This window comes from Ixodes scapularis, unplaced genomic scaffold (genome assembly GCF_016920785.2).
Source record: "Ixodes scapularis isolate PalLabHiFi unplaced genomic scaffold, ASM1692078v2 PGA_scaffold10__122_contigs__length_95168666, whole genome shotgun sequence".
NCBI classification, from domain to species: domain Eukaryota; kingdom Metazoa; phylum Arthropoda; class Arachnida; order Ixodida; family Ixodidae; genus Ixodes; species Ixodes scapularis.
The window spans coordinates 73,873,633-73,892,469 of NW_024609836.1; the positions used below are offsets into that span (position 1 = coordinate 73,873,633).

Sequence of the window (18,837 nt, forward strand, 5' to 3'; positions counted from 1 at the left end):
TAGTCACGAAGGATCATACGCTCATCTCGGACATCGCAGAACTGCTCTCTCGTGTGCCCTACTGTCATCCGCAGTGTCGTCCGTCGTGTTTGTACCACCACCCCCCGCGAATCTTCAAATTGTTGTGGTACCGTGTCTTCCAACCGAAAACTGCCTCCTCCGTGGATATTGAATGAGATTCTCAATCTCGTCCTTCCGAGTTTCGCCCGTGTCGGCGCACTTTGGTAGGCTTTGCTTCGAGAATCAGCAACCGCCGAGAGACTGTTCTTCACTAACCGTGTCCTGAGGAGAGCGAGCGATTCCATTCACCGGTTGGCCTTATGCCTTGAGGTCTTTCTTGTTTCCGGTGCTCCGAAGGTCCTTGTCTTGGTTTGTCTTCAGCAGTTCTACGTCCTGCTTGTCTCAGTGACAAGTTTGGTGTGTCAGAAGCTGCGAGGTCTTGCAATGGTCTGATGTCCGTGTCTATGTGCCTCAACATGACTCTCCCGGTGGTCTGTGTCGCTTAACACTTGATTTGAAGCGAGTGCTGCGGTTGCAGATCATCCTTTGCGTTAACCGTCCCTGTGTCACTGGCAGGTGTCCTGGTTCATTCGGTGCTGCCTACGCTTGTTTTATGTAAGGCAGCGGTCTCCGTGAATTTCGGTGTATTTATTTATATCCTGGAGTTGTCACTTGGAGTCGGAAGCGGGTTCCTGTAATAGCAGACTCTTTTGTGCTGCACACACTTTTTGGGAAGTTGCTTGAGCTGAGGAGTGCCAGACATGGATCTTCTAGCTGAGAGGATTCGGGAACCCCCGGAACTGGATTACTGTCCTGCAGAGGGACTGGGCAGCAAGGTGAGATACAATGACGCCTGCTTTTGCCACCATGGCCTTATTGTCGGCGGTCCTGCTTTAAACAGTTTACACCTTTACCGCTATAAATGCTTTTCCCGCAACTGAAATGTACCTTGACCCAATGCTTAAACAGGTTTATGATGTGACGTTAAACCTATCCGCCAAGATATCTGTCGCTCGCTTTCTGTTGTGAGCTCAAGTGTGAAGCAGGCTCGAAATTCTCAATTAGAAGGGTCTGTTGTGTAGAGCTAATATTTCTCTGTACGAAGAGTTGAACATGTCTACTAGGAAAGTATACTAAAACGCCAGCGAATTATATACTGTAAACGACTTAATTTTCGCGAGGACCTAATTTTCACGAACTTCGCGAACCGCCAGCAAATTGCGAAAAATAGGTCCCGCGAAAAATTCAGGTAAAATGTAAACACGTTGGATTGTGATCCCATCGCGGTCGCGAAAAGTAGAATCCGTGAATTTTTTCAAAACTTCAGCTTAGACCTAAATCGCGGAATATTGAGCCCGCTAAAAATAAGTCGTTTACAGTAGTTTAAGCACTCCACCTCCCGGTATCTGTATATTACCAAATTCATTAATGGGCGCGAAAACCGTGTTGTTGGTGCGGGTCAATATTGAAGAAAAAATAAACATGTGGGACGAAGACGATGTCGCCACATGTGATTGTGTCTTCGTCCTGCGTGTTTATTATTATTATTATTTTTTTTCAATCTTGGCTTTACTTAAATTCAGCACAATATAAATCGGCATCTTATTTTCAGTGCCCTTTAAGATCGTCTGTTTGAAAACTTTATGGAGCTGCAAATAATTAGCACGATTACGATAATCCACAATTCAGTAATTCCAGTAGTACGGGACGCGTTTGAGGTCGAGCTTGCTCCCAGAGACTAGAAGCTCGTGAAACCGCTGAATCGTATTTCATCCCGAGTTTTTAGGTATATTGGATAACGGTCGCTTCATTCCTCGGCAGGGAAGGTTATTTTCTCGCTAGATACGCCAGTCATCTTGTGCACGTGTGCATCATATGGACTCCTGGTCAGTTTCGAACCTTAAGCAGCAGTCATATTGCTGACTCACCGTACAAAAGTCGCTGCAGACATGATGGCAGAAGTACTTACGGACACGCCTCGTGCATGTTTACTTTGTACAGGGTATATGCTTCGAATATGTCTGCAAACACACCTTGTATGACACGTGTGAATGGACCGTCAAACAAGGAGGAAACACTCATCAGACAGTGTCAGAAGACTGTCGTTTGCACGCTGCATGAGCAGTGTGACCACGGCTTTAAAGTCGCTGGTAGCTTACGAACGGTGGTAAGCTGTTGCAGTCGACACGCAGCAGTCTTCTATTCTTGTGCCTGTCCAAAAGGAATCGTATATGGCGCCCTCCAAACTTGTCTCCTCCTCCGCAGACCGCCCGATCAATCAAGTTATCCCTCCCACAAGGACGAAGCCCGTAATTGCGTCTCCACGACCTCGTCCGAATGATTGGCCCGTTCGTAACTAGGTCGCCGCAGCCAACTGCACGTCCTGTCGCTAAGACCCGAGCACAGGCAACGAACCTTTACAAAAACGACTAAACGAAGAAGTCTAGTACTAAAGAAAGAGACAAGGGAAGAAGGGCGTGCGTTTATTTCCCGCACCGGCTGCATCTGCAACGAGCGTGACACCAGCGGCCGTGTCGGCGAAAGTCCTCAGCAAGAGAACAAAGAGGACATCCGCGACAGACGGCAGACAGCCGACGTTCCTCACGGTTCCGTCTCTGCGCGACAAGTTCAAGAAAACTGACTTCCTCTTCCACTTTCCTCTACCCCTCCTTTCCCTCCGTTATTTCTTCCTCTCTCTACACAGTCCATATCCATCGCCGTTTCTATATTTGGACATCTTCGAGCCATAGGGCGGTAGTAGCTGACAGGGTTATTCTACCGGGCGGTCTTTCGTTGCCAGGCGTGACATAAATGTTTGGTTTAGAATCACCTCGGGAACTTTGACGCCCTGCGCGCCGGAGCTAACTCGAGCGTTGATTGGCCGTGACGTCACGGTTCTGCTTCCGGTTGTGTGTACGATTGAAGTCTGAACGACAAATCATTCTGTCAGCATTCCCGACAAACGCCGTGGCTACCATAGGGTTCTTTTTTAAATGTCGCTTTCGATGTTTCGCGATTTGTTCTTTGGTGTTCTTATGCGGAGATCAATTCCTCTGCTTCTTGCGCAGGAGTTGCAGTGACGTCAGAATGAGGCTGAGTTCTGATTGGCTTTGATTCAAAGGATAGTAGGTAGTCTTTAAGCTAGATGCCTTGAGGTCTACCCACTATTTCGTTTTTTGTTTTCAAAGAGGCAGATGAACTTGCGTTCCGCATGGGCCAATGCAGCAATCTCATTGGCTGCTGAGCTGTAATTAGATGCTCGAGACTCGCAGCGCCTTGCGTTTAGTGAGCTGTCGGTTATTGTATACGGGTAGAAATTAAGGGAGAGGAGGATACGGGATCGCGCGGGGACGTCAAAACACCGAGTGCTGGTTGGAATAATTACAGTCGGTATAGACGCAAAGCTACCTGCTTTTGTTCCTACTCACTCTTCAAACGCGTTCGAACGTCGAACGCCGCCGTCCAGCGTTCGAACACAGAGTGGAGACAGAGGCAGCTAGCTTTGCGTCTGTACCCACTAAACGTTCCAACCAGAGCTCGGTGTTCTGAAATCCCCATCGCGCTCTCATCTCCTCCTCTATCTCGGTTTCTAGCCGTATAGTGTCTCTATCAACGGGGCTTATGTGAAACGCAGCCTACTTGAGGTGACTATGTTGACAGTCAACGACCTCCTTACAAAACAGTGAATCAATCCTTATTTCGTTATCTTTTGCGTCTGGTACGACGAGTGGAAACTTATGGGATATGTCAATAAAGCAAATCTCGACAATAATAATCCCTGGAGAAGGGGAACAAGGAACAAGCGCAAATATCCCAAACAAATCTTTTTGGAGATTTGTGTGTTTTTTTTTTCCTTTGTCCCCTTTGTTCCCTTTTCCAAGGAATACTATTGTCATTATTTTCCAGCTCGATTGCACCTTTGCTTTAATCGCATTATAACCACAAACAAATCTTTTAGTTTTTGTATTTTGTATTTTAAGGTTAGGGATTTCGCTATATTCGAAGATAAGGCAGTACAATAAAAAAAAAAAAAAAAGCTATACGTAAAAATGAAATGACCTTCGTAATAATCATGAGCAAATCTTTTAGTTTTTGTTTTTTAGTGTTTTTAGGTTATGAATTTTGTTATATCCGAAGATGAGTCGGTACAATCTAAAGAGAAAAAAAAACTACACGTAAAAATAAAATGACCCTTGTTTCGCGAAAAAGCTCGTGAAAGGTTACGAACAAAGCTGATACCGGCGAAAAATGAGGTGCCGCCAGGAGAAAATGAAAAGACAAATGTGATGAAAGAGTTTTGGAGCTCTCAAGAGAGAGGCAGAGAAACAAAAACAATAATAAAGGATGGTTGTGGATAAATCGGCAGCCTTGAAAACAACGCGGCTACTCCATAACTTCCGTAACTTGAAAGTGAAAAAAGAAAGATGTTAATGATGGCATCAGAGGGATGAGAAAAGTAAGGGCCACAAATGTGACAAAGTTACAGCAGCACAAATATGAAGCAGATAGTTATACTGTATAACAAGGCACTGTCGAAATGGCACCCCACAAAACAGGTAAAGTACAGAATATTCTTTAGCACAGCAGACTTCTTCGTTGATCGTCTGTTGTGAAGATACGCGTAACTTCCACCACACGCTGCACACCGTTGCTTTCAAGAGCATCACGAAAACCCAACAGAGGAGAGAAACACGTAAATACGGTCTAATTGCCTACAACTTGTTGGAAGTCGTCTTATTGCGGCAAAGCCACTACGTGGACCCGCGTAGACTGATAGATTAAAGCACCAAGTGAGAAGGCACAAGGCACACCATTTCTATCTGAAAGTGGACGCTTGCAGCAATCCGACGCGCTCGGCGCACTTTGGCAGAGCTATTTCGAGGTCGCATTACGCCTCGCCTAATGGAAGGCCCCCCCAAAAGCACGCCGTCGGTGCCGAGCACTCAGAATGTGGGCACAAAAGCTTAGAAACCATCGACTCTTCTGACTGGAACTCGAAGGGGTGGGGTGCGAGTGATTCAGAAAAGAAAATACCATCACGGACGAAGCATACGTCCTTCTTGCACTCGATTTCACGCGCAAGATATTCCTGTTGGAGCCTTGCTTCATTCCAAAACTTAAAGGAAACGGGCTCTCCTTTTACGGGAGTTTTTGGTAGCCTATTTCCTCTCGATTACGGTATCAGACAATAAAGCCTTCGAATTATAGCGTGGTCCCCCTCAAAAAATAGAAAAAGGTGTTCTTTCTTTTTTTTTGTTTTTTAACTCGAAGCTAAAATACGAATCGTCGAACACTTTGTTTCATACCTAATGTACAACGCTGTCAAAGCTGCTGGCTCGAACATGGGGTTTGATTTCGCATTCCATTCGCACGCGTTCCTGGACAAACGAAACCATTAGGGCTGGCGTCGATTAAAGATTTTAACCCTAGTAATCGCCGCCCTTTAATCGATTATTATTCGGTTTCGTTCATTCCCACGCATAACAGCTTTTTTTTTATATAAGTTAAAATAAATGTTTTGCATCTGCTGAATATGTAATAAACGGCGCAGTACAATATCGGATTTTTAATTAACCTTGATGTTGTGGTTGAGAACAGTCACAATACACGCACACTCGCAAATTATTAATTCAGTCGCAGAGGCAAAGAGGTACGTTGATATTATTCGACAATAGCGAACTCTGATTCTTCACAATAGTCTCTAATGGGAACGGACACTCGCAAGGTGTTGAAATGGTGGGGACACGTATAATCTTTTCCACTCGTTTGGGGTCACGAATTTCGCCTTTACAGTTTTCTTTAGGTCAAAAGTTCACCTAAAGTTCGCCTTCATCGCGTGCTACAAAATTAACGGGCGGGCCAGTTTGTTCAACATTATGGACACAAACAGCGCTAAGCATGAGGATATAGTAGAAGGGGAAAAAGCCCGCTCTGTCCAATTTTTCTATTAGTCGTCGTGCTTAGCACTGCTTGTGTCCATAATGTTCGTGCAGGTGTACTCGTCTACGTCTGCGTAGTGAAAGCGTTAAATTTTTACATTTTTTGTTTGTCAAAATTTAATTCCAGTGAATGGTTAAAAATATTAGTCGCGATTAAAGCATTGATCCATTAATCGGTAGGTGAATCGATCAACTGTACTGCCCTAGAAACTATAGATGAAGCCACGCGCTCGCGCCAGCAGCTTTGACAGCGTTGTATATGAAATTTCCCAAAAATCGCTTTAAACTTTTGACTGTTCGTCCAGAAACTTTGAGATTTCTGCCGGAACTGAGCGTTCAAGAACGTGTAATAAATTTTTACAAATAAAAAAAAAGAAAAAGATGCAAATTTTTTTGGGGCAACCTGTACCATGTTTTACACTTGTATCAACTAGACAAAGCCTCCGTAGTTTACCTTTAACGCCGCACGCTAGGAGGTCCCGCATGCCTCACCGCCTCATCTCGCAGCTCGAGCCCAAGCTCCTGGACGCGGTGACGGGGCGGCATCACGATGGTTCGCCGGGCGGCCTCGTGGTGTCGCTGCTGCTGCTGCTGTGGCCCGTCTCCTTCCTGTTGGCCACCCTGTGCCTCATCTGCGTGGTCTGCAAGGTGTACAGCCGGCTCACCCTAGGAAGGTGCTTCTCGAACGCGGACATGAGCGGCAGGACCGTGCTCATCACGGGAGCCAATGCGGGTGAGTCCATTTCACGAACCCCCCTGGGCGCCGCCATTTTGCTGTTGAGTATCTGCAAATCGCCTCATCTTGACCGTGGTTGCCAGACCGGTGCCCCTGCCTCCAGAGCGCCTCCCCGTTATGGTGGCTGGAAGTGGGTCCCCGTGGTAACGCACCGGCCGCCCTGTTTCAGAAAATGGCGAAAATTGCGTCGTGATTACTTATTCAATTAATGATTGGTGCTGTCACTAAGAGTTTAATATTTCTCCAGGGGTGGCTAGTCCCAAACATTTTATTATCCCTCTCCGTAGCCAATCAGATTGGGGCATTAACTGATAAAAACGCGTCCAGGAACCCGTCCCGAATTGAGACGCGTGAACACAGTAGGTCTCGTCCATCGATGCGTTAAAGCAGTTAATGACTGTCCGTAGCGCAAGTTGGTCTGCTTCTTTTGCAGGGAGGTTGTGGTGACGTCAGAAAGACGCCGAGCTCTCATTGGCTCTGATTGAAGGATAAGGTGTAGACCTCAAGGCAGCTTGCTTTGAGGTCTACCCACGATCCTACTAATTAGAGCCAATCAAAGCTCGGCTTCTTTCCGTTTTCACCAAAACCCCTGGAAAAAAAAAATTGACCGCATCTTTACGTGGTGAATGATGTTGATTAGGGCGAAGCTCTGGTGGTGCTTGTCTGCGTAGACGCTGAGCCACAACATGCCGAGCCTTTCGTTCGTTTTCATCCATCTCAGAAAGAAAATGTGTGGTATGAAAGGTTGTTATATACGCATTTGAGCATTTGACCGCAGCGCCCTCTTGAGCCAATGCATGCAAAGTTTAACGCGATTATATACGCATTTGACCGCAGCGCCTTTTCTTGTATAGACGTTGAGCGGCTACATGCAACGTTTCATCCAAGACATCCCAACCTCTTGAGTTACTACCACATCTCAGAGTCCCCTGCTCGTCCCGCAGTCGTGGGCGAGTGGTTAGTGCGATGGACTAGAAATCCATTGGGGTCTGTCTCGTTGCACAGGTTCGAATCCTGCCGACTGCGCAAACATTTTTTTTTTGCATCGTTTTTTTTTTTCCTACACCAACACGTGAACTTACGAGCACCAGCAAGATCGATGTGAGCACGGACGCCGGACGGATAAGACTAGACCCTAAAAAACTTTGCCCCCCCCCCCCCCCAAAAAAAAAAACAACAAAAAAACAACAAAAACAAAAACAAAAAAAAACAGACGATTTAATTGCATTTCGCATAGTATGCGACTCCTCCTGTTCTCGGGGTCACGAGCGTGCGATGGCAAAGTAAAACCACACAAGCTCTCCGAGACACCGTTCAAAGCAGACGTGTTTCGGTGAACCGTTCGGCAAGCGAGATACATGTTAGAAGCCGCTGTCATACTGCCCGTATACATCAAAGAAAAGACACGTTGTCCGCTGCAGACACGTTGACATAATTATCCGAAGAACGCGCACCAAGCATCTTTAAACATGTTTCCATGTACGCTTGAAGCATGACTGCAGCCTTCTTTATTATTTTTTTTCTTTTTGTGACCAAGGTGGCATGCCTGTCGAACAAGAAAAAAATACACCTCAGACAGTAGAGAATTTTAGGGAACCGTTTATTGCACGGCGTCCGATACGGTATACGATGGTCCCTCCGGTACGCCCTGTGCATATCCGAGTCTTCTGTGGTATAGCGGGTGCGCAGTTCGTACCGGAGGGCCCATCTTGCCATATCGGAAATGCAAAAACGGTTCCCTAAAACTGTCTGCAGACTGTATTTTGTACGGAGGCGCATGCAAGCCCCCGCGGTGGGATGTTACGAGGGAAGTCCACCTCCACCTGCACGTGGTGCTCCCTGCCAGCTTGTATACGCTGCAACGGAGGCTCTGGCAACTATCCCTCTACTGAGGTGTAGGCTCCCTGACAGGGGTCTGCCTTTGGGAGGGGGGGGGGGGGAAGCAAAATTCTCTACGACGGCGGTTGCCGGCGCAGGGAGGCCCCCGACCGTCGTCGACCCACTGGTGCTGCCCTTGAGGGCCCCTTCGCGGGGTCGGGCTGGTGTCGGGCTCTGCGGTGTCCTTTCTCCCTGTCAGTCCTTCCTGGATCATTCGCTTAGCGGCGCCAAGTTTTATTTTTCTAATAGATGAGTTCCCAATTGTTTTTTTTTTCACTTGACATTCACATTTGATCCAAGGATTCAATTCATTTTTATCGAACTTCATGGCTTTAAGTCTGCGGTGCCCGATGGCGTAAGCGGACGCAGAGGACAATTAATTTTCAGACTTTCATATGCAGCCTCAAACTTAATGTATGACTTTTGTGCGATGAATTAACAGCGTGATCGCGACTTTTAGTAACACTTGTTTGACAAGTTTACGGGTGTAGACGCACCACCAAACCGTAAGCTGCATGCTCGCGGGTGTGCACGAAAATAGCGTTTACCCGTTTCGTATTTGGGGCTGTGAGTCATTAATCAATACGGCAGCGTAGTGAAAAAATGGGGTGAATGCGCGTTTTCGAGGAAGCAGCGATGCGTGAACATGTCGAGTGCCGCCGACACGGACAAATACAGCGATGACGGATTGCCGCGGAAGTGAACTCCACCAAACCAGAACCGTTTCGAATGGTAACGTTCTTTTTCTTCTTCTTTCCTTACTAACCTGAACGTTTTGTTTTGTGCCTTTGGCGCTTATCTTTGACATGTCTGGCAATTTTCTGTCGCATTTGCGACGAGAGGAATGGTGCGCGCGCGCAACTTTAATTTGAATTCGCTCACGCGCCCCTGTATCTTTCACTGCAAAGCCGCAGTAAGTTGTCCACGTGTGTAGTCTAAGGTGCCTTCATGTGCGCTTTGCTTACGGTGGAGACATCGGGCCATTCTGTCCCACACTTTTATTTTTTTTTTTTGCTCAAAAGCACGTGAAAGAGCGTGTCCCGGCACGCGTTTGTGGCCCTGAATGTGCTATGGCAACATTTTGTTTTCGTCAATTTCTTTGTGTTTTCCTTGTGAGTGCTTGCTGTCGGCATCGGGTACTACAAAGGGTGGCATCACCCTAAACAGAAGGACATTGAGGCACCCTAGTGTAGTCTATTCTGCCTGTATTTTTCTTTTGGGTTCTCGTTAGTTCAGTAGTTCAGACTGAACAGATATTCCAGAGTATAGGAAGTATTCACTGGCGGCCATAGCTGTGTGCGCGACTGCTGAGCGCGTGCTGACGGCGAGCTTCCACAGTTCTTTTGCAACGTGCATTCCGCACCATCGAGACTGCCGGTCTTAGCAGCCTATTAATGTGACCTCGCTCTGAGCATGCGCTTTAAAGAGCACCCTCAGATATGGCCTCCAGTGAATACTCCCTATAGGTACGTTGAAAACTTTTTGTAAAGCGTGAGAGAGAACGCCGAATTATATCTAAAGAAAAAAAAAATTGCTTTTCGAGAAAGTTTATTGAACAGCAAATTTCGATGAAGTTAGACTCATGAACCTGACTTCTTAAAAAAAAAGTTTAGAACTTTGAGTCAACATTATTTGTGAAGTAATGAATGGAAGAAAAAAATACCCAGTAATTCGTAGCTCCAAAATAAACTACCCATCGCCGGATGCTCAGTTTCCACCAAAATGTCGCCCTAGTGCTCCAAACCAGATGCCACAATTTCAAAACTAGCCGTTATCTAAGTGAAAACTTATCAGCAATTTTCAGAAATGAGAAAATGGTCCGCGTTTTCCTTCTCCGTAGCTGACTCAATCCAGCTCCCCGTATTCGTAGGCTTCAACGGCCGTCGTTTTTCAATTCAATAAAAAAAAAACAAAAAACAAAAAAAACACTCTTCTGAACCGGAAAACGGCAAGCTCTGTTATATGTAGTACCTGGCCTGGACCTCCAGTGCTACATTTGGGTGCTATTTTGCTTATACCTCATTAAAATATCTAAATCTATTTTTTATTATTTCTTTTTTGTTGGTGGATAAAACTCGCTTTGTCCCTCGCTGTATGGACTAGGTCAGTGGTTCTCAGCCATTGATGTTTCGCGGACCTCTTTTGAATCGGCGGGGATGATGGAGGACCCCATGCATGGTGAGGGGAAGGGAGAGTATAGGTTAATTATTATAAATATTTAATAAGTGGATATAGCTGAGTACTAGTGTGAAGTAGACTTCACCTATTAACATAAACATCAGAAAACTCACCCGAAATCTGGAACCTTTCTTCTCAATCTAAGAAAATACAAGTTTTATTGCCGGGCTTGACTGATGAGGCTAAACTCCGCGGACCCCTATTTGAGAACCACTGGACTAGGTGATGGGGGTGTCGTCCTTGATCTCCCAGAGAGGAGTTCCTAACGAACCTTATCTATCTAGCGTCTGTAGTCCATGACAGGTTGAGAGTTAAGGGGAAGCTCCTCCCACCTCTAGTTGTTTGGCAGGGGGAACGCTGGAGAGGAGGCGACCTAGTTAGGAAACTACTCCTGATTAGCAGCCTTTTTTTCACACCTAAAATGTACCAGCCGGGCACGAAAAACAAAACGCATTTACGAACTTTTAGAACTTAAAACAAAAGCTCGGATTAAAAAAAAATAAAAACTATTGCTTTTTTACACGGCTAGGATTTCCTAAATTAGTAAAAAAGAGCTTTAACGGAAACGTCTAAAGCCGGGGTCACACTACAGATACATCGTACAAAATACACGCGGGTTTCTCTCCAGACATGAGGACAGAATTTATCTGTGGACGCCTTGACTTGCAGCTAATCCATCATACAAAAGACAGCCTGCAGATGCTGTCTGAAGCGTGTTTATTTTCTGCGCGATAGTCCTGTCACATTGAACATACAAAACACATTTTTTAAACATGTTCGAAGGATACATTCATGTGTACAACAAACGTGCTTTTGAACATGAATGAGGCGAGCCCGCAGACAATTCTACCATCATGTCCGTGGAGAAACTCCGCGTCTTTTGTACTATGCACGAGCAGTGTGACGCGCGCTTTAAAGGCCGACGACCAGACACGAGGTTCTGCAAGGCAGAAGATCCTCCGCACCATGGGGGAGGAGGATACAGGCAATGGTGGACAGGGTAGAAGGGGGAGAAGAGGAAGCGGGGGAAAAGTGGAGAGCGCGAACTGGTCGTCGGTCTTTAAGGTTAAACGGGCCAGCCTCAACGAAAAACCAGCGTGGCGATGCAGGCATTGGCAAGGAGACGGCGAAGGAGCTGGCCCGACGCAACGCCAGGGTGATCCTGGCCTGCAGGGACACCAGCAGGGCCGCGGCAGCGGCCAGGGAGATCTACAGGGAGACCGGGCGAGAGGTGGTCCTCCGGAGACTGGACCTGTGCTCCTTCAAGTCCATCCGGGAGTTCGCGGACGACATCATTGCCGGAGAAGAGAGACTGGATGTCCTCATCAACAACGCGGGCATCGTCCGTGAGTTCATTCGTCTATTCGTTTATTCGATAATTTATTTGTTTATTTATTATTCGGGGTTTTGTTGCTGGGAAACATAATTAATCGAATCATCATGGTGATATATTTCTTTGGGTTTATTATGCCTCTATCACGCTCTGTCTTGCCCTTAATTTTGGGGGTGTCATTTCAGCGTTTTTGTGTTTTCTGCGATTAATTTGAACAAAATTTGTTAAAACTTAAGGTACGCTTAGAGTTTTCCAGCTCTATAAGGGGGTACTTATAAGCTTCTCAATATGAAATTGATCCTAAGAACTGGATTTCAGGGAACGCCGTTTCTTACAACATTTGAGAGAAGAATTAAAATGACACGATGACCTATGCGCAAATTGTGTATGCGAACTCGGCGTTTCAAAATACTTGCAGGCTTTGGAGATTAATTGTTTAACTAAAATTATGAACTGGGGGCTTCTAGCAGGTTTCGTTTAAGTTTGTGGAGCAATATAATCGGGAACTCGGCCTTACCCTTTGCCGCTTACCCCGAGGCGCACTCTGGTGAGGTATCGTCAAGCTAAAACGACCTGCTAAAGCTTCGTTTTAATTCAAAGTGATTAACATTTTAAGAAAATTACCACTATGATTTTAACCCGAGACTGGCGTAAAAGGAGGAAAGACGCTGTCTGACCCTCTATTTTTCTGTTCCACTGTAAAAAGAAGTTTCCTCGTTCTAACCCAGTCTCGGGTTAAAATCACCAGGGTAAACGTCCACCAGCCCGCGTGTGCACTAAGCGTAATTTCTTTGATTTAATTTTAAAAAGTTTTATATTGTCTTTCTTTCTTCCCTTACGCAGCTTTTCCAGAAAGAGTGGAAACCGTGGACGGATTTGAGCAGACTTTCCAGACAAACCACCTGGGGCCATTTCTGCTAACCAACTTACTCCTAGGTATTCGTGCGCGACCGATACCTTCGCGTCTTACTCACGTTTACAGCGCTTATTACCGGGTTAAAAAAATACCTCGTCACTGGGGCTGTTGCAGTACCCTCAAGTGGATTCTGAGATCGTCGATTTATAGTGAGAACTCAACCTTCGGGTTCTAAGCATCCTAAAAAACCTGACATCACGCTTATGGGAGGTCGATTTCCTTATTAAAAGTATAATCAAAGATCGTGACACGGTCCTCTTTCAGCGCCTTGAATCTGACAACAGGGGGCGCCGTCAAACGGCGTTTTCAAACAATAATTGCTGTATTACGTCTTCTACACCCAAATATTTGACGCTTTTGTCAAAGCATCATGCATAACGCGCCTAAAAATAGCATTAATAGTAACGTTCGGAATCTCTACGCAATTAAGCAGTTTCATTGATCCCATTTGATGGAAGTGGGGGGGGCCCTAGTATGGCCACTCAACAGAACAATGTTTCCGTGTATTTAAGTTGCTTTAAGATTACTTGCCATCTATAACTTGTCATGATTATTTACTGAAACCCAACAAACAGGAAGCCATCAAAAACAAGCTTCAGTAGAAAGCACTTGAGTGCCAATTTACATAATATCTTACTTCTACCTCACTCTTTCGCGCATTCGTAAAAAAAAAAAAAAGATAATTCGGTGTTTTTTGAGCATTCTCCATTGACAATACGCGACTCCACTCCACTTGTCCTTCTTAATCCTTCTCTCCTTCAAGTTTCTCTCTCTCTCTTTTATTCGATCGATTCGTAGACTACGCAAAAAACATGATTCAGAGCAGGGTCATTGTGCGTGCCCGCTGAACTGAATTTGGAGCGTGCAGTGGATGATGGGAATTTATTTAGCTTATTTATTCGTACTATTTGCCTCTCTGGGGCAGGGGTGGTACGTATCTTCGATAAATCGGACAAAAAGAAAAATACGACATTGCACAGGTCAACTTCTTACAGACGCATGCACAAAGGAACAAAAATGCCATCACGCGAAAGTTGAAAAGAAAACAGCTGCACGAACGACGACAAAAGATACTGCTGAATCCTCCGGTCCCACCGGAAATTGCAAATACTCCAGAAGCAAACTAAGGAACAATAAAATAAACGAAACAGTCAAACCCAGTGACGGGCTTAAAGAAAAAAAAAAAAAAAAAAAAGGTTAACAGGCTGGATACGTTTTTCTTCCGATTTGGTGGAGGCACAAAAACGTAGGACTTGCTTGTGATAATGTCAGTTGGAGTTTGAGAGAAAATAAAATATTTTAAAAATGCATTATTTGTGGGAAAGAAACCTATAATTTACAGACATTATCTTGCTACTGAAGCTTTGTAGTCTGCAAGATCTTATTAAAAGACAAACACAAGCTACCGTTGTTGTTTTTTAATTGTTTTTTTTTTCAAATTATTTTATTTTTATTTATTTACTGGGCAGTTGTCAATCTACTTCTGCGTATATTGGAATTAGTCTGCCGTGTGATTGTAAAGCAAGACCGCTTTGTTGATAGACTGGTGTGCTCCAAACTGCGGAAGCAGTCGTGCATCCATCTCGGATATTCACAATATATATGAAATCGAGAAATCACTCCGTGGTCTCTTTAACTGACAGACGTTCCCGGTAGAGCAAGACATTTTACTATATATATATATTAAACCCTTTTGGGCGCTATTCTCATTTTGCTGCGTCATCGACTCATCTTGTAAACCAATTTTATCGTTGCATTTAGAAAAACATAATTACTGTCAGATTTTATCTATACAGCAGACGTACTCGCTTGAGGACGAAGGAGAAGTACTTAGTGCAAGTTGTGCACGTGTTTGAGCACTATGCATTCAATTGAATAGGAGTGGGAGAAGGGCGTGTGAGCTGAAGAAAAAACTCCAGACAATGAATCGCGCTATTTCATAATGCAGGGAGACTTACAACAAGAAACTGTCATCCTTTCTTACGCAAGGTCCCTGAGCGTGTTCAACAGGAGGAGTTGCGTTAAAATAAAAAGAAAGAACGAAATATCGAATGGTTGAGTACACGTTTTCGTTGGTTTCACCGACACTCCATTGCCGATCTCAGGCACCTACCTGCTTTGTACTTGGGTTGCCCTGCAAGTACGTCGACTTTGAAGGACCTACTGAACACATTGTGGCCGCTTCTCAACTTTGTTGGGGCCACCGATCTTCAAGACCCCGCGAAACCTACTCGTAGCATCTCTTCTCACCTTCCCTCCTGAGTCAGGCCCATCATCTTTCTGGAGATGACTTGACGTAAGGTCATAGTCATAGTCACGCATCACATCCATTTTCAAAGGGGATCGGTATTGAATGTGTTAGCGCACCGCAATTCGGAGTACATGGAGCAAAAGCTCGCGCTGTAGAACCAAGGAATCCTCGGCTCAACTTCAGCCCCTGCTCGTTTCCATCTGGATGAGCATCGTGAGCTCTTGTAGCACATCGCCATTGCGTGATGCACATCAAACCCACAGGTTGGCTGTCGTACTGCACTGGCTCAGTTTCTTATCTACAGCGTGAACCAGTGTCGCTCTACCTGAAAGACAGATGTATCATACGCTGTCTAGACTCGAACGTCTAGTTTGCTTTTTTGGTTGGGACATTTTTTCAACAACCTTTTCAAGGGAAGCCAACTTTCCGATGTTTACTGCACCCAGGCAAACTGAAGGCCAGCGCTCCGAGCAGAATTATCACGCTGTCGTCCCTGCTGCACCACTTCGGGCGTGTGGACCCGTCTCGGCTGGAATACAGTGACTACAAGGTGCCCATGCAGGTGTACAGCGACACCAAACTCGCCAACATCTTGTTCACCAAAGAACTGGCTCGTCGCCTTCAGGGAACAGGTGACGTAGAGCGGTCTCGCTTGAAGGTGGTCACTTTATCACCTCATTACGATACATTAATTCCTTAAGGGTTGACTAAATGAAGGTTACATGGATATTCGTAAAATTGTATAAAAAGTAATATCCATTCAACACTACGAAGCACGTGAAATAAATTTAGAAATACAAACAATAACCCATCCAAGTGTGTGTGTGTGTTCCCCAAGGGAGGTAAAAAATAGTTTGCTAATGTCCCGGAAATCTCCTGTGTTCGTCATAATGTCTCTACCTTAAAGAATGCACAAATTAATAACTAAAAGTCGTTTGGATAGTTTTAGATTAGAAGCTGCCATGGACCTACAAGGGCACTGGACCCTGTCAAGTCTCCTCTGAAGGCTTTTTTGTCCGGTGTCCTCGGCACAATGTGGCAGAAATAAATTCAATTCAATTCAATTCAAATGGTATTTTTATCAAAAGCAAATTAGTCGTTAGTTGTTTATACAGAGGGAGTTTAGTCTCACAGAACATGGCGACATTGTTGCACACTGTAGATTAGCAATTTAGCCAGCACAGTACGACTGATAGTTTGTGGTCTTTAACGTGCATCAGGCAGTAGTGCTACACGGCCGCACGCCGGTACGATGCTCACCCAGATGGAAATGGGCAGAGGTAGGAATTGAACGCGGGATACCCAGTACTGTTATCATATTGGCGCGCAATAAGCTGTTCCAATTGTAGAGGGTGAAAAAGGACATTGAAGCAGAGATAGCATAAAGTACTCTTTCCGCTTTAATTGTTTTAACAACCATGCAAAATCATACCCTCATGCAAAATATTTCGTTTGAGATAGTCATTTTAGCACTTACCGTACTTTGCTGTCAGTCTTGAATCCTAGTAAATGATACGTTGATCGCGTTGCATAAATCTGGACAAGAAGTCAACGAAATAGAGGCAACGTCGATGTCGACAAAAGCGTTTGGTAACACATTAGAAAAAAGCTGCGCAGTAGCAACAGACAGTTGTTTGTGCTTGCTATGTGTGCACCTGGCATGTAGTGAGATACAAAAGCAAGTGAATTATTGCAGGTGTGACGGCCAATGTCTTGCATCCCGGTGCAGTGCAGACAGACATCAACAGCACCTACGTCGGGTTTCTAAACATATTCATGAATGGCCTCTTCTACTTCTTCGGCAAGGTGACTATCACTTACGAGTGATGTATCTTTCTTTTCGCAAGTGAGTGTCGTTCAGTGATGCCGGAGCATACCAAAGCACTCGCATCCGTCGGGATGGGAGACAGCATTCCCCGTTGTGGGCATGCAGCATCAAATTTCTGCAGTGGGGATAAGATTGTTTTTTTTTTCGAAATGTGTTCTTTATTAACTCTTGCATTCAATAATGCTATTAGGCAAGAAGAAAAGCGTTGAGAAGCGGCTCTTTGTGGGGAAAAAATAAACAAATGGGAAGCTTGATCAGGGAGCCAATGTGGAGCTGCCAATAATGTTTTCCTAATCACCAAGTGCGAATTGGGAAAAAAAAAAGTTGTTATAGTTGTGTTATGCTTATAAACATTTCATAGCTGGATTAGTTTATTTTTATTTTCCTGTCATTCTACCCCATAAAATCAAGGTTTCTCTGACTATCCTTGTTTTTTCTTAACCAGTCTCCCGCAGAAGGAGCCCAGACATCCATCTTTCTGGCCGTCTCGGACGAAGTGCGCAAGGTCAGCGGGAAGTACTTCATGGACTGCCGGCTGTCCATGCCCAGCAGGACATCCGAAGATGCTGAACTTGCCAGAAAGCTCTGGGCGGTCAGCGAAAAGATGACCGGACTCGCCATCTAGACCGCCAGTACCGAGGACAGGGGCCCCCGTGTAACGATGTAGTCGTGGTTCGCGTTCCTCAAGGTCGTAGCTCGCTGGACCACATCAACGTGTCATCACCGTTAACGTCATCCTTCCACGGCAGTAATCACATCTTGGCCATTTCATTATCACAACAGCATTTGGTTCCCTTGCTGTTAAAATGTGCTGTCTCTTAAATGATCTGGAGCATCTACTTTCCCTCAAAACACTCGAGAGAACCGATTTCTGCAATCTACGAGGGAATTGGAGCCCTAACCTGGAGACTTGGCGAAAACGTCGGCGAGAAATCAGGCGTCCGCGATTGGCCAACGCCACACTTGACCTTAGCGCCGGCCGATCATAGCCGCCGAATCTCTCGCCGACTTTTCCGCCAAGTGTTCAGATTAGGGCCCCTAGACGGATGAGGGGGCTGAAAATGTGTTTAGTCCGCGCTGTGACATTGATCATGACTATGTTTTGTTTTTTGGTCTAGAGATGCTTTTAACGTCGTCCATAGGCCGCGTTCCCTCCGTAGATTCCAGCGATTCGCTGTCCTAAAGGCTTTGCGGGAAGGTGAGCGCTTCCGATTTCTTAGAGCGTATAATAAGAGCTTCCTTCTTTCCTTGTGTGTAAGTGGCGAGCGCCTATCCTCCAGAAGAACAGTCATAAAATAGCAACTAAACTCCCTCGATGCAGACGGACTACAAAAAGAGCGGCGTACTAGCTGTACCAATCTTACTCCTTTGTCATATTAGCGGTTGAAATAGAATGAGAATTTGTCGTCTAGGCGCTCATGCTATCTTTTTTTTTTATAAATATCTAACCTAAATATATACTTTGTTTCACTTTAAGTCCGACAGCAGGCAACGCTACGATCTGATGGAGCCAATCAAGAAGCGAAGGAAAGAAAAGTGCAGCGCCATGGCTCTCAATGATTTCGTGCGTTCGCTGCCACCGCACAGTGGATCCGTCGCGATCCTGCCTTCTTCTGCGCGTGATCGATTGCCGGGGATGGCAGACGTGCACAAAAACAACGCGCACCATGGCGATGTGCACTTTTTGCGCTGCTTCAATCCACTGGATTGTGCGGTCGGTCTTAAAGCGAAACGAACTATAGTAGCCATTCTGGGCGGTGTTCTAGCGCGAAAATGGA

General features: G+C 45.4%; 1 protein-coding gene across 2 annotated transcripts; it reads left to right on the top strand.

Annotated features, from left to right (window-relative positions):
• The first annotated feature begins 457 nt into the window (after nt 1-457).
• Nucleotides 458-18,473, top strand: LOC8036565 (retinol dehydrogenase 11-like). 2 transcript variants are annotated; one of them, XM_029989386.2, is made up of 7 exons: nt 458-836; nt 6,447-6,672; nt 11,841-12,077; nt 12,908-13,000; nt 15,678-15,863; nt 16,928-17,037; nt 17,505-18,473. In XM_029989386.2, exons 1-7 carry the CDS (start codon nt 762-764, stop codon nt 17,682-17,684), a joined length of 1,107 nt encoding a protein of 368 aa, XP_029845246.2. In that variant the 5' UTR covers nt 458-761; the 3' UTR covers nt 17,685-18,473. The 2 variants fall into 2 exon arrangements, with proteins under 2 accessions (XP_029845246.2, XP_029845247.2); XM_029989387.2 differs by lacking the exon at nt 15,678-15,863.
• The last annotated feature ends 364 nt before the right edge of the window (nt 18,474-18,837 follow it).

Bases quoted from the DNA above. Each gene is read 5' to 3' on its own strand.
- LOC8036565 (XM_029989386.2), top strand. From the start codon at position 762: ATGGATCTTCTAGCTGAGAGGATTCGGGAACCCCCGGAACTGGATTAC. The intron at 12,078-12,907 runs GTGAGTTCATTC...TCCCTTACGCAG, and splicing joins CAACAACGCGGGCATCGTCC to CTTTTCCAGAAAGAGTGGAA. The intron at 13,001-15,677 runs GTATTCGTGCGC...TACTGCACCCAG, and splicing joins GCTAACCAACTTACTCCTAG to GCAAACTGAAGGCCAGCGCT.